The 14312-nt window shown below is 31.8% G+C and overlaps 1 protein-coding gene across 1 annotated transcript; it reads left to right on the top strand.

Moving 5' to 3' along the window:
* Positions 1-1384: 1384 nt before the first annotated feature.
* Positions 1385-4641, top strand: LOC137830656 (aquaporin PIP2-2). Its single transcript, XM_068638115.1, has 4 exons — positions 1385-2197; positions 2626-2921; positions 3966-4106; positions 4236-4641. Exons 1-4 carry the CDS (start codon positions 1891-1893, stop codon positions 4353-4355), a joined length of 864 nt encoding a protein of 287 aa, XP_068494216.1. The 5' UTR covers positions 1385-1890; the 3' UTR covers positions 4356-4641.
* The last annotated feature ends 9671 nt before the right edge of the window (positions 4642-14312 follow it).

Raw genomic sequence — 14312 nt, 5'->3', positions numbered from 1 at the left:
GTATCAAAGCCATTTTCGAACCTGGAATCTCCAACAAAAGTACCCGTTGGTATTGACAATTATTTGTACCATCTTTTCCTTTGATTTTCTAAATCAAAATTTATTTAAAAACAAATTACAAAAATTGTCCAGTGAAATATAGATTTTTATTAGGTTTTTGACTTAAAAAAGTCAAGCCAAACATACACTAAAACATGTACCCCCATTTTGGGATACTTGGTGTAAAGATATTTTTACACAAAACATAACTTGTAGCCATTGGAATTAGTTTCAACGGTAAAAGATGATGACGTGGGGGACCTAAATTAATCTCTTTTACTAAACTTAAACCATGCTTTTCACACACATTTTAATTATTAAATATTTTATTTCAAAACTACTTTGTTGACAAACAATTTTTTTAAATTTTTTTTCATATCTTAATGTAAAAGAAAAATGCATTGTCAACTACTAAAAAATCATAATAAGTACAACTTCTAAGATTGTTATTGTAAAAATTAATGCACTTACAAGTTAACTTAAATGTCAATGTGTGATTAAATATGACTTTAAAAAACTTTAAACTATCAAGGCGTTGATATTCTCTGGTTTAAAATACCGCTTCTTAAAAAACAAAGATAATATTTAATTTAAATCTATGGATAAATTAACAACTTTAATATTTAATCCACAATAATTAAATTACATTATTCATTTTTTAATGTAATATTCTAAACAATTTAAAAAAACAACATAATATTAAAAATAAAACTTTCTTAAGAAAGTCGTAGTCGTAATTCATAAAATGTAGCGTTAAAAGAATGCCATAATATGTAAATAGTATTCAATGATATAACATTCATCGTCTAGTATTGAATTTAGATTGTTTCACTAATTATATTTTTTAGATTTTTTAAATTATTGTTTATCCAGAGAGTGCGTTTAAGGCAATTATTATCACTTAACTCCATTTTGAGCTGATCTGGTTGATTTTTTTAGTAGTTTTTCGCACATGTAATTTTGAGAGTTGATTAACATATATGGTTTTGGTTTACACGTTTTATTTTTAATTAACTCTTTAATTTTGTTGTACCATGTCTCTTTATTCTTTCATTTTTTTATGATAGTCTGGGACAATAAAATAGTTATAATGACAACAACTTGATTAACATTAGATTAAAAACCCACACCGCATATGAAATTACGTTTGGAATGGTATTTAAAGATTGTAAGCAAGAGTGAGAATCATATAATTTTGGGTCGAAATCTGGGTTTGTTTCTGAATAACTGGCACTAAGAAACATATGAGGATAACAAACATACGAGGACAACATAAAACACAAAACAACTTGCGATACTAAGATGGAAAGGGTAGAAAAATGTACAAGTTGTAGAAGTTTGAAGAAAGTGCGAAAACCCGTGATTGCAAAGCAGGAGCCAAGCGCTATACTAAAATGTAGATTCTGATGAGAGGAAAAGTGACAAAAAGAAGAGAAATAAAAAAATGGAAATGAAAAGGAAAGGAGTGGAGTAGGGGTGGTGTGGTGTGGCAAAGTGAGGTGGAGTGAAGGGTCGGTGAAATGAAAAGCTAAAAGCCTAACACCAAACCAAACCCTTTTTTTTTTCTTCCAAATTTTAAAATTTTTGTACTGTATGGCATTGCTGCCAAATTGGACAGATCATACTAGCACCAAAATAGAAGAGTTTTTAGATAAAAAAGAAAAAAGAAAAAGAAAAATTGGTATAATCCTGAGGGTGCACCAGCATATATACCCCTTCTCTTCTATGTCTCTTCCACACTTTCCCATTACCAAAGTCTCTTCCTTTCTTGGCTCTTTGCCTTCTCTGACAACCTAGGTTCCTGTTTCAGCGTGTTGTGGCAAGGGGGTAGTAGTGTATCCTTGTTATCCTATGGCGAAGGACGTTGAGGTTACAGAGCGTGGCTCCTTCTCTGGGAAGGACTACCATGACCCTCCTCCTGCACCCCTCATTGATACTGAGGAGCTAACAAAGTGGTCCTTCTACAGGGCTCTCATTGCTGAGTTCATTGCCACTTTGCTTTTCCTCTACATTACTGTGCTCACAGTGATAGGGTACAAGCACCAGAGTGACCTCAAGGACCATGGTGATGCCTGTGGTGGGGTTGGCATTCTTGGCATTGCATGGGCCTTTGGTGGCATGATCTTCATCCTTGTATACTGCACTGCTGGGATATCAGGTTCTTTTCTTGTCCTTTCCCTGGATCCTTTCGCTCTAAATGGAAAAAAAAATATTATCTTGTTAGTTGTCATGTTTGCTACATGTTTTGCAAGTTCTCTTTATTTTTTTACCTTTTCACCCTTTTGTGTGTTGGCTGTCTGAAGAAAATGTTTATTTGTAGAGGATTTCTTGTTGTTTTGAATCTTGCGTTCCTTCGCTTCCAAGCATAGAAACTTGCTCTGTTTATGCCCCGTTTATTGATACATGTTCTTTAGAATAAAAAGGGATTTATTACTCGGTTTCCTTTGTATTTCTTTTTTTGCTCAAGTGTCCTAGCCTCCATATGGAAGGGGTTGCTGCTATGTTTTTTTCTAGCAATTGTTTGTTAAGGATTACCACGAAAGTTTCAGCTCTGATCGACGAAGGTTTTGTTCATGTGGTTTGCAGGGGGTCACATTAACCCAGCAGTAACATTTGGGCTGTTTTTGGCTCGCAAGGTGTCTTTGATCCGTGCTATCATGTACATGGTGGCTCAGTGCTTGGGGGCTATCTGTGGAGTTGGCCTGGTCAAGGCCTTCCAAAAGTCTTACTACAACAGGTATGGTGGTGGGGCTAATTCCTTGGCTGATGGGTACAGCACAGGTACTGGATTGGGTGCCGAGATCATTGGCACCTTTGTTTTGGTATACACTGTCTTCTCTGCCACTGATCCCAAGAGGAATGCCAGAGATTCCCATGTGCCGGTATCTTCTCAATCATTTTTCTTATTATTATTGTGATCCTGTGGCCTTGTTTCAATTGTATGTATGAATAATATATCAACTGTGGAACACGAAATTGCTGCCTGACTCCTGCTTGAAGGGAATAGTATGTTAAATGCTCTAAATAACAAAGTTTTATCTGGTTTACAAATTTAGTCTTTTCTTAAACTACGGTGAATAGTTTTTAAGATAGTGATTTCGAATTGCGTCTTGTTTAAGGTAAAGGAAATACTGTGCATCAAAACTCGACCTATTTATTAGGCATTACGTGTTTCAGTGTTAAATTAGAGATAACTTTTTCCTCAGTTTTCTTGATTTGCTTGTTGTAGCCAACTTATTTAGTTGTTTGTTTTCAAAAATTAAAAGAGGCTAATTTAATTTCTGAGTGAATACATCTTTGATTTGGCTAGGCATCGTAGGGTGGTGAAACTATCACTTTCCAAAACCAAATTTTCCAAATGAAATGATTATGTTGAAGAAATGTAACAGTAGCGTGCGTTTGTGGAACTTGGGTCCCCTTTTGCCTTTGTACAAGAGTTTGTGGGGGTGGTTGAATCTCATGCCCCGCACATGATTATATGGTTACATAATTTCTTCCAGTTTTGAGAAAAGTGGATTCTACTTTGTTCTTTGAAAAACTAACCGCATCCATGTTATCTAACAGTGAGGAACTTGGAGTGTCTTCAGTTTAAGATAAAAGTGTTCATAATTGTGTCTCCTAATGCTTGTGTCATTTTCCCAAGGCTGGCACTTCTATTGGAATGTCCAGCTACTACACCCCCAAATTATAAGCTTGAGTTCCCTAATAAAACTGCCTTTTACTTTTTATTCTAATGAAATAGGATGAAATACGGCTTCACATGTTAGCATGGCCCATCTATCACAACTCAATTGTCTATTGTTTTATCACTACCAAATTCTTTTTTTCTGAAAATTTGGATTCACGTGTTTGGAACAACTTACCATCAACTGTGTCTACTTTAAATCAATCACATAAGATTCTTATTATGCATTATTCTGTATTAGGTTTTGGCTCCACTTCCCATTGGATTTGCTGTGTTCATGGTTCACTTGGCCACCATCCCAGTCACTGGCACAGGCATCAACCCTGCTAGGAGTCTTGGAGCTGCTGTTATCTACAACAAAGATAAGCCCTGGGATGACCATGTTAGTATATTATATTGCTTTAGTCATTACTTTTTCTATATTGCTTTACCAAAACTCAGTTTGTGAACTAAGAAATAATTTATAAAGCTATAGCTTTATCTGATATATTGTTCCCTTGTGTCTGGCCAGTGGATCTTTTGGGTAGGACCATTTATTGGGGCAGCCATTGCAGCTTTCTACCACCAGTTCATCTTGAGAGCAGGGGCAGTTAAGGCCCTTGGATCATTCAGGAGTAACCCCCATGTTTGAGTTGTCTTTCTCTTCATGATGGCTCTTTTGGAAAGAAGATAATTGGAGAGATGGAGTTGATATTGCAAGTTTAATAATGGGAAATGCTTTTGGTGTTTGCAACGTTTCTCTCAATTATGTCTTCAAGATTGTGGATAAGTGTAGATTAAAGTCTCTTTCATGACAGGGGGAGCCTTTTGCACTTTCCTGTGTTGCCTTTAGTGTGTCATCTTTCTTTCAAGTTATTCTCTTCTGTCATCTTTGTACTCAAATATATTTATGGGAAAAAAAAATAATTTACCTACTACATCCTTATTACATAACATACTAACAAAGAAACTCAAGTTGTAATAAGTCAATGAACAAGATGGAGTCAAGAAACAAGAGACAAGAAAGAAAGTGCATTACGGCAAAATCTGCATACCATTTTAACCTAAACTACTTTTAAGAAAAGTTAACATTGTTTAAGAAAAAATATGACAATGTGGCAAGTTGAATTGTTTATGTAAGAGAAATTTACCTCTGTAACTGTTCAAAAGCTACTAATTTATCTGAACTGGATTGTAATTTCGAAAAATGCTTCTGAAGTGGTGAGCATGTTGGTTCCTGAAAAGAAAACCTTGGTGCTTAGTCTACTCATGAATAATCTCAGCATCTTACTACATCCTCCAATCATCTTCCTGCTCACTAATTCTAAGTCTTTAAAATATTGGAAGAGGTGAATGCTGGAATCTTATGACCAGCCTTTCAGAATCTATTGCCACTGCTCTGATGTGATTTTTTTTTTCTTTTTAGGAAAAATTTAAGAATTTTAGGTTCATGGAAAATGGTTCCTTGGAAAAGTTTAAAAACATAGTCTTTTTAAAATTCAGTACCAGTTATCTTTACCGTTAGAAGACGGAAAAACTCTAGTTTTGAAAACAGGGTTCATATTTTAATTTATGTTGATTATATTTAGAAGGCATGACATTAGTGGATTTCACGCCATATTTGGAATGCATAAACCTTTATTTCACCCTATTAACCATTGGTTAGTTTTTTGGCTGCATTTGAAGGGAAGTTAAAAATTTCACAAACTTTTCTTGAAAGTCACACTTTTTTGTCTTTGGTGCTAGTGACTAATGACTATCCAATCACTAAAATGTTGGAATTTTTTTCAGAGAAGCAGAGTTAAAACCAAATAAGTAACATTTGCATTTTATTTTATGTAAAATGATTAAGTATTGATTTTAGTTTTCTAAAAAAAATCTTTCTTTTTTATTTATTTAAAATTAAAAATGATCATTTTTTTTTAATTTTTAATATTATATGACATTAATGAAATATTTATATATTAAATGAAATTTAAATAATTTTGTCAACTAATACATAACTGTAATTGTGTTTTAACATAATGTTGAGATATATTATTTTCAAAAGAATTAAGATCAATAAAATAGAGTAAAAAATTTATTTAAACTTTTAGGGAGACTAACATCATAATTAATATTTTATAAAGACTAAACCGAGTAGTTTTACATTTTATAAGAATGAAAAAAGGAAAAAAAATTATAAAGTCTAAAACTAAAACTTGCTCATTTATATAGATTAAACGTGCGTTTAGTAAGACTAGTAGTATATTATTTTACTAGCTTATAAGTTTGTCTCATAAAAAATATTACCAGCAAGATATGTTAAAATAGTTTACTTTTTGAAAAATTTAGCTTGTAAGCTAATTATTTCATCTTACTTATAGTATATTTAATTTTCATCTATAATTATCTTTAATAGTTTAATACATTTTCGTATTACTTTTTTTAACCTATTATTATTAACTTTTTCTCTATTATCATCCTAAATTTATTTTTATCATTTATGATCTTAATTTCTTTTATCACTAAAGTTTTATTACATATAATGAATATTACAAAAAAAACTCAATACAAAAAACATTTTCAATTGAAAAAAAATATATATATATAAATCTTTGAAAATAAATATTTTTTAAGAAAATAACTAGAAACACTAATTTTTCTAACAAGAATTTAATTATTAAAAAAAATATAAAATTATAATTACAAAAAATAATATATTTTTATTTAGAAAACACGACTTTATTTTTGTAATAAAATTTATTGTAAGCACGTCGTTTTATTTCTCTTCCCACACTTTGGAAATTTAATTATAACCTTTAGGGAAATAATGAATCATAAAAACCCATCCTAATACTAAATATTTTAGTTTAAGGAGCTAAGGTCTTTGTTAAAAGAACTTGTAATTCAATAATTTGATTTATCAGTTTAGAGTGTATGCACTACTAGCTAGTTTATTTTTCAGAACATGGTGAATTTTAGCTAAATACAATGAAGCAAATCACATTTATGAAACACCTAATTTCTAAATACTAGTTTGTTTCTCCTTATCCAAATGCTCAAAATGTTGTTACACACGAAACAATGTATCATCTCTTCCTAATCCATGTTCCCAAAAGTGATCTAAGGCATTACTTGGAAACTAGGTTGTCTTTCCCACCCATGAATACTAATTTTGATGCATGTGAACAAAATGTGAGTTAAGGAACATTTCACATTCTATTGGATCTAAACACCCATCATCCTAATTTTCTTTTGTGGGATATACCTCCAAATAAAGAAATGTATATTAGGTTAGACTTTGATGTTCCAAACAAATCTCCATAAATAAGATTGTTGTGTGCCTTTTAACACTCCATATACAACCTCATATGTTGCAACTACACTCAATGTGCCATACCCAATAATTTGAAGTCTATTAATCACCTCATCCCTTTGTTATGAGTTAGAAACTCCATCACACACTGAATCTCCCTTCTCGTATTAAAGTAGATATAATTTGGCAAACTCACTATAATAAAATTGTTGAAAATGTTTGGTAATCTTGCTACTTTTATAGTTATACACTGAATATGCGTTTAACGTTGTGATTAAGTTTTGAAGTGACTAGATGTTAGGAAATTTTTAAAAAAAAAAATCCAAATAAAATAACATGATAAAGAGGCCATATTTCCAAAATTTCAAAGTAAAATTTTCATATTCTTTCACCAAATTTAGTTTTTTAAATAATATATTATTCACAAATAACATAAAAAAAGAGAGAGAACGAAATAGAACAAAATAGCTAGTTTAAAATAACCTAAAATATGAAAATGATTACAAAAATATTATCTTATACATTTTATTTTATTAGTTTATTTTTTTCCTGCTTTCAAAAGTTTAAATTAACTTTTGAGAATATCCTTTGGCAATTACTTCTTGCACAATATATCTGCACCCAATTTTAGTATGAAAAGACTACGATACCCTTAAATAAATAGGATTATACCTTACAAATCCTTTTTTCCGAAATGTTTTTGGATTTTTTTTTCTAAAACTAATTTTATGTATCACAAATTTTTTTTATCCGGAATGAGATTTTGAATTTTGAGTTGTGGATATATTTTTCAGAATGTTTTATTTTAATTTTTGGATTTTTATTTTCAGAATGAAAGGCATTTTCGAAAATACAAATTTATGTTGGGTGCAGGTTAAAAATGATTGGATGTAGGAAGAATTTGCCATATTCTTTTAGGGCAATTGCTTCCTGCACCATATCACTGCACCCAATCACAGGAGAAAAATCGAAAATACTCTTGAAAAAATAGGTTGCATATAAAATTACATTCTGGATCCCCTTATTCGGAACACAATAATCTTTTCCAGATAAATCTTTCTGGAATGTATTATTTTTTGTTCCATATTTTTTTATCCAGAATGGGATTTTGATTTTTTTTTTCCGGATTTTTATATCCGAAACACAAAAATCTCTTTCGAATTTATTTTTCTGGAATGCATTATTTTCAATTCTGAATTTTCATTTCTAGAATAAAGGGTATTTTTGGAATTTTTGAAATTATGTTGGGTGCAGGTTCAAAAGTGTTGGGTGCAGGGAGCATTTGCCTTCTTTTAGGCTGAACCGAAGAGTATGAGAGGTAATGTACAGGGCTTTCTCCACCACTTGGCGCTCGGCCCAATCTTAGAATGTAAGCCTCACTTTATTGTTTCTGGACTTTTTTCTTACTACCCCCATTATTACCAACTGCACTTCTATACTAACAGAAAAGGATAACTAATATAGTCTCTCAAGAAGAAAAAAAGAGAGAAAGCTTGTTGTGAAAAAAAAAATCGTTTCAGAAGTTATGACATATGTTCAATAAAACTTTGTCTCATAAATTATGTTTTAGCAAACTCATTAGGGAAAGGTCATTCAAAAGGTATCATGTACATTTTAAAAAGCTTGTTCAAAATCGAATGTATTTCATCCGTTACAAAAATCTTATTCTAGAAATCCTATTATGGAAATTACTTTTTGAACATTATATTATGGAAATTCTAAAACAACTGTTATAAAGAATTCTAAAATAGGTAATTTAGAAGTCACTTCTACAAAGTTTTTGGAATTATCATTTTAAAATCTATTTTAAAAACTATAATAGTACAATTAGAAGTTATACGGGTGCAAAATAAAAAAAAAAGTTTCTAAGATGCTCCATCTAAAATATTAAATAACATTTGTACCGGAATGGGCGAGAGGCCAAGAGGCCGAGACCTTAGAAGACTTGGCCGAGACGACTAAGAGGCCATGAGAAGACTTGGCCGAAAGGCCGAGAGGCCGAGACCTTATAAGACTTGACCGAGAGGCCGAGACCTTAGAAGACTTGGCCGAAACGACTAAGAGGCCATGAGAAGACTAGGCCGAAAGGCCGAGACCTTATAAGACTTGGCCGAGAGGCCGAGACCTTAGAAGACTTGGCCGAAACGACTAAGAGGTCATGAGAAGACTAGGCCGAAAGGCCGAGAGGCCGAGACCTTAGAAGACTTGGCCGAGAGGCCGAGATACCGAGACGCCGAGAACTTAGAAGACTTGGCCGAAAGGCCGAAACCCTATAAGACTTGGCCGAGACCTTATAATACTCGACCAAGGCCAGTGGAATTTGGCCAATGGCCGACCCACACCATGGGAACTTGGCCGACGGTCGATCCCTACTACAGCTAACGCTCAAACCAAGATCAGTGAAGTTAATCCATCATCAAGAATTAGGTAATGCAACCCTAAGCGGTATCCACCTCGATAAGCGGGCCCAACAAGGTAGGCCCATTAGAATAATATAAATAGCACGCATTCCAAGGAGTAAGGTATGTCATTTATTACTGTTCACCTACCTGAGAGCTGACCACCCGTTTTACTGACTTGAGCGTCGGAGTGCCTTCGCAGGTACCCCCACCATCCGGTGATTTGCCCGAAGACCGAGTGCCGAATACCGAAGGAAAAGCAAGAGGACGAGAAGAATCGCAGTTCATCACCCAATCACCTGCCCGACCGAAGGAAGGAGAAGAAGACTTCAATAGTTCTCTAGGTCCCATCTCCCTAATAGGAACAACATTGAAAATAAATAATACCATATAATAACACAAAACCTTTTAACTTTAGAGAGTGTAAATCAGAAACTTTCTTAATCATTCAATCTAGAGTTTTTCCAACAAAATTTATTAAATAGCAATTAAATTTAAAGATAAAAACACAATTAGTCATATATTTATTAAATTATATATTATTTTAGAGATTAAAAAATTTTTAGTATCTAAAAGTGATTTTTATTATTAATGAAAATTTATAAAATGGTTTCTAAATTGGTATCTAAACTAGTTACCTAAGTTTTAACTATTAATATTTTAAAATTTTAAATTAGTCAGACTAATAAAGATTAATTTAAATTATAAAATAGTAAGTAGCTAAAATCTTGATAGTTAATGGTTAGATAACAATTTATAAATTATTTTATATATTTTTATTAATAATAAAAATTATTTTAAATAATAATAATTTTTTAATTTATAAAATAATATCTAATTTAATTAAATAATAATTATTTATTTTGATCTTTAAAATTAGTTTCTATTTAACTTTTTTATAATTTACGCAAATATACTCTTAACATTTTCTACCTGATGGAGGTGTAGGAGGAAATTATATAGGTAGAAAAAGAAAGAGCCTTCTCCATCCCCTACTTTCTTCTGTCACCACCGTCTCTCTCATTGTTAATTTCAAATTATATTGACATTAATCAATTTGAAATATGAAATTTGATTTTTCACTTCTCAAATATATCCTAAATTACATAATTTATAAATATTTCATATTCTAAACTACATAATTTATAGATATTTTTAAGTTGTATAATTTAAAATTCAAAATATAGCTTTGGATTTTTGAATTTGAAATATTTTTAAAAAAAAATTCAAATTACCTAATTCATAAATCAATATTAAAAAATAATTACAAATTTCTCAAAATAAAAATTATATAAAATATACTTGGATAGACTATTTTGAATTTTATCCAAAAAAAAAAAAAGTAATCTGCTAAATATTTGACATATTTTAAAAGAATTGAAATTTTGTTATTCAAATAATAGATAGGATAGTAGATGCATTATTACTATGATGTAGGAGAAGAAAGTAGGAAGATAAAGAAAAAATTAGTTCACTAACAAATGAGAATAACACGCATGCATTGCAACTAAACCGTAGGGTTAGGAAAACAATGCAGATTTTCAGCTCCAAATGGGGCCATGCTTATTTCAAGACGTAAAGGACAGTTTATGGTTTGCATTATGCTATTTATTCCTGTACTTTCATAACTTTTCCTGGTCTCCAGTAGTTCATGTAAAAAGATCATTTTATTTTTAAAATAATATAGTCTGTATTCTGGAAATGAATTTCTTTCTATTTACACCTTGCAGAATGTAGACCGGAAATATCTTTTAGATTATTCTAAAATTTGAAAATACCTTTCAAATTTCATAATAATGCATTTTTTTAAAGATTTTGGATTATAAAATCTGGAAGTTATTTATAATCCAAAAATACCTCTCATATTCTATAATCTAAAATTTTTCACATCATCCATTCCAAAAATAATATAATATGTTCTTATAGGGATAAAGAGAACTTCTACCGGCTGAACAATTCACTCCTTCACTTCGGTCGATATACATTGCTTCTTTCACTTCTTTGACTTATTCAACTTAATCTCTCTTCCTTAGCTCTCGCTCCTCTACTATAGTCAAACTCTCATCCCTTTGCTCTCGATTAGAAGGACACCTACAAAAGGTGTTCTGATGCTCAAGTAAGTATTCAGTGCAATAAACCCGTAATAGTGACATACATACCTTTTTCTCAAAAGTTGTAACTATTTATATGTTTATAATAGGCTCGTTACTCTTGGGTCGTGATTAACATTTGGATTGTGATTAAGTTGTGACTATCTATATGTTTATAATGCGTCTGTTACTCTTCGATCGAAATTAACGTTTGGATCGTGATTAAAGTTGTATTATATAGTTTTTTCTTATAGTTTAACTTTGTTAATCTTCTCTTGATCTTAATACATTTTGAACATGGTAGTGGACCGAGAGGTTTTATCCAGATTCAACCGACACAGAATAAAAATATTTTTCATATTTTAAAAAATATGTTTCTTCCAAGAAGTTATGGGAATACAGGAAGAAAAAACCTTTGCATTGCTATGAACAACAAACGAGGATGTCTAGATTCAATGCAAATTCATTGTCCTCCTCGTTATTCTTTTCTTTCCTTTTGTAGTCTATTACAGAAACACTAACACAATTATTTTGAACTTTCATTACATTTCAATTTCATGAAAGTGTGAAAAGAAAGAACGGCACAGGAAGCTGCTTTGCATCAGAAATCCATTTGTTTTTAGCACTAAATATATATTATGTTAGTGCATTGTTTCAGTTCCTCAGTGATTAAAAATACTGATTCTAATTTATTCCTACCAAAATTTCTCATGACAAATAATATCACGAGTCAAGTTAAATCACTTGATGTTAGAGATCTTGAACTCGAACAATTCCTTTTTAATATCATTTATTTTGTATCGACAATAATAAAAAAAGATAAATGATTTTTATACCACTTTATTAAGGGACTGTAACCTACCTATTAATTATGTGTGGTTACAGATATAAAAGATGAAACCTAGACACGAACACCATGTGGTCCTTCATTCATTTACCCATCGTTTTCGCTGCATTAAACGCTGACACAACATGCCACTCCTCATTCATCACTTACTCATTCATTTCACTTTATCATTTCCAGGTTAGATGTAACAATTGGAAATAATCTTTCGCTAAATATCCTAAGTTTTTATAGGATAAAAAAATGTTAATTTTATTGTTGTTTATAAGATTAGTTATGGGTTTTAAAATTTCGTCTTTATAACTCAGTGTTTATGTTTTGTTTATACTTTAAGTTCCATTCTATTGCTTTTGTAAAGGCGTGTCAAATACAAAAAAATTATCATCTCTGTTTAATAAATTAAGCTTTTACAATTTGGACAATATTTTTAACTTTCTCTTCAGATTCAAACGCGGTAACTTGTCATACAATCAAACGAGTTAATGATTGTGTGGCCCATTGAGGCTTTAATTGTCCAAGACTTTTGAGTAGAAATTACAAAATGGAGAGATTTCCTCTTAGTTAATGAGATAACAAGTATTTTTTTGGGCAATGAGATAACAAGTATTTTTTTGGGCAATGAGATAACAAGTTAATTAAGTTATATCTAATTAAATAGTATTAAATTAGAAGTGGAAAATGTATTATTGGTTAGATTTAGGTGGAGTGTTAATAAATTCAATTTGGACTTTGAGATAACTATTTTAAATTGAAGTGATTTATAATAATTATTAGATGTAAAATTGGTGCTTTAGACAATTAAAATTATAGTACAGTTGGTAAAATGATAATTAAATTTCATAACAAAAATATGAGAATTTCAACAACATAGGTAGTTTAAACACTATTTTGTTGCAAGTATTTAGTAATCATTACATACACAGCTCAAGATTGTTTAAACTTATGATAGACGCTCAAGTTACAATACATGTTACTCAAGTTATGACTTGGAGAGGAAGATAGGAAGAGTAGGAGCGTAAATGACTACAAACTTCTAGAAACTAGGTCAAATGTGAGCACATGGGGAAGTCTTCTTCTGCTGAGGTTTCTCTGAGAGTTGGTGGGGTCTTGTCTTTTATTTTGAGATGAATGACTTAGGTGTGAAGTGTCTTTTGTGTCATTGATCATCTTCTTATTGAGTTAGGTTGTATCATGCCCCCCATGTCGAAAAGAATTCGACCTCAAATTTAGAACCCTTGTAGATAACATAGTTTTTTCATAGGAAAGATAAACACATTTCTAGAGGTGTGAAGTGAAACAAACTTATGTTTGTTGAGTTTTGGAGGTTCAGGTGGATTAGTTCTATATACAGGTCATGTTTGTAGAAAATTGTTTCCGCCGGTTGACCAGGGACGTCTTCGTGCGTGGCTTGTCCTCGCGAGCTAGGGCACCTTCGTTCTACACCGTCTATGAGTACCTGAAAAGAAGTGGACAAAGGGGCACCCTCGCGACCGTTTGCACTCCGACGATCAAGTCAGCTAGTGAGAAACATCAAATGTGACACACCTTCGTATCGGAGCACCGTGACTGGATGCTCTGAAGGTGGTCGAAATAACTGTGTAACTAATACTTTTTCTTTTTTCCCTAATTGCCTGTGTGTACAGTGGGTACTCGCGCAAGCAACTAGAGAGTGTCTGTGTAAAAAATTGAGTCTCGAACTTTCGATCCCCTATGACAAACGTCTAAAGCCCCTTTTAACGTCTAAAGCATTTAAAGCGTCTTAAAGCGCATTTAAAGCGTCTTAAAGTGCATTTAAGGCGCTTAAAAACGTTCAACACGTTTAAAACGTTCAAAGCATTTAAAGCGTTTAAAGTGCTTTAAAGTGTTCGAAACGTAAACTAAATTTAAGCGTACCTTAGCAAACTTTCAGGAAAGCATTGATGTTTCAGTGCTTACTGCCACGTGTTCTTTTGACTTGATTACTATTCTGCGTGGAGAG

The sequence above is a fragment of the Phaseolus vulgaris genome, chromosome 7 (genome assembly GCF_051622355.1).
Source record: "Phaseolus vulgaris cultivar YP4 chromosome 7, ASM5162235v1, whole genome shotgun sequence".
Classification (NCBI taxonomy): domain Eukaryota; kingdom Viridiplantae; phylum Streptophyta; class Magnoliopsida; order Fabales; family Fabaceae; genus Phaseolus; species Phaseolus vulgaris.
The sequence above is the reverse complement of the archived record's forward strand: the minus strand, read 5'-3'. Positions and strand labels throughout refer to the sequence as shown.